At 36.6% G+C, this 478-nt stretch overlaps 1 protein-coding gene across 6 annotated transcripts in view; it reads right to left on the bottom strand.

Annotated features, from left to right (window-relative positions):
- Positions 1 to 478, bottom strand: part of LOC119591899 (calcium uptake protein 3, mitochondrial-like) — a 50,562-nt gene that overhangs the window by 11,911 nt on the left and 38,173 nt on the right. For all 6 annotated transcript variants that reach the window (XM_037940647.1, XM_037940648.1, XM_037940650.1 and 3 more), the window contains one exon: positions 319 to 445. In XM_037940647.1, coding sequence (XP_037796575.1) covers positions 319 to 445 — 127 coding nt within the window. The remainder of the gene's footprint in view (positions 1 to 318; positions 446 to 478) is intronic.

Below are 478 nucleotides of genomic sequence, written 5' to 3'. Positions count from 1 at the left end.
TGACAAAGTTTCAAAATCCTCCTGGTTTTATCTTGCACTTTTTTTTTTTTTTTTCTGTTACAGTCTCACCATTATAGATACAGAACAAGTTACAATTGTTTATGGATCAATATTCATAATTTCCACTTCCAAAAATGAGCATATTTATTGTTCATGAATTTTATACTAAGTGTATATGTGAGAGCTGTAGAGAAGAAAATGTATGTTAAGTAATAACGATAATAAATGATAAATACAGAAAGAGAGGAAAAAGCAAAGAAGCCATCATCAGCATGACAGACAACCACAGCAGATCGCAAAACCTTCCAACAGACTCACATCTTAAATTCTTCGAACTTGAGGTCCTGCTTTCCTTTCTTGCCGAAGAAGTGGAGTAGCAAAGTGGTGTCGACAACATGACTCTTCTGCAGCTCATCCTCCAGCACTTCCTCCACCTCCCCATCCTCTGCCAAGTTATTGTGTTTGAGTCAAGCAGTAT

Source organism: Penaeus monodon, chromosome 29 (assembly GCF_015228065.2).
Source record: "Penaeus monodon isolate SGIC_2016 chromosome 29, NSTDA_Pmon_1, whole genome shotgun sequence".
Classification (NCBI taxonomy): Eukaryota; Metazoa; Arthropoda; class Malacostraca; order Decapoda; family Penaeidae; genus Penaeus; species Penaeus monodon.
The sequence above is the reverse complement of the archived record's forward strand: the minus strand, read 5'-3'. Positions and strand labels throughout refer to the sequence as shown.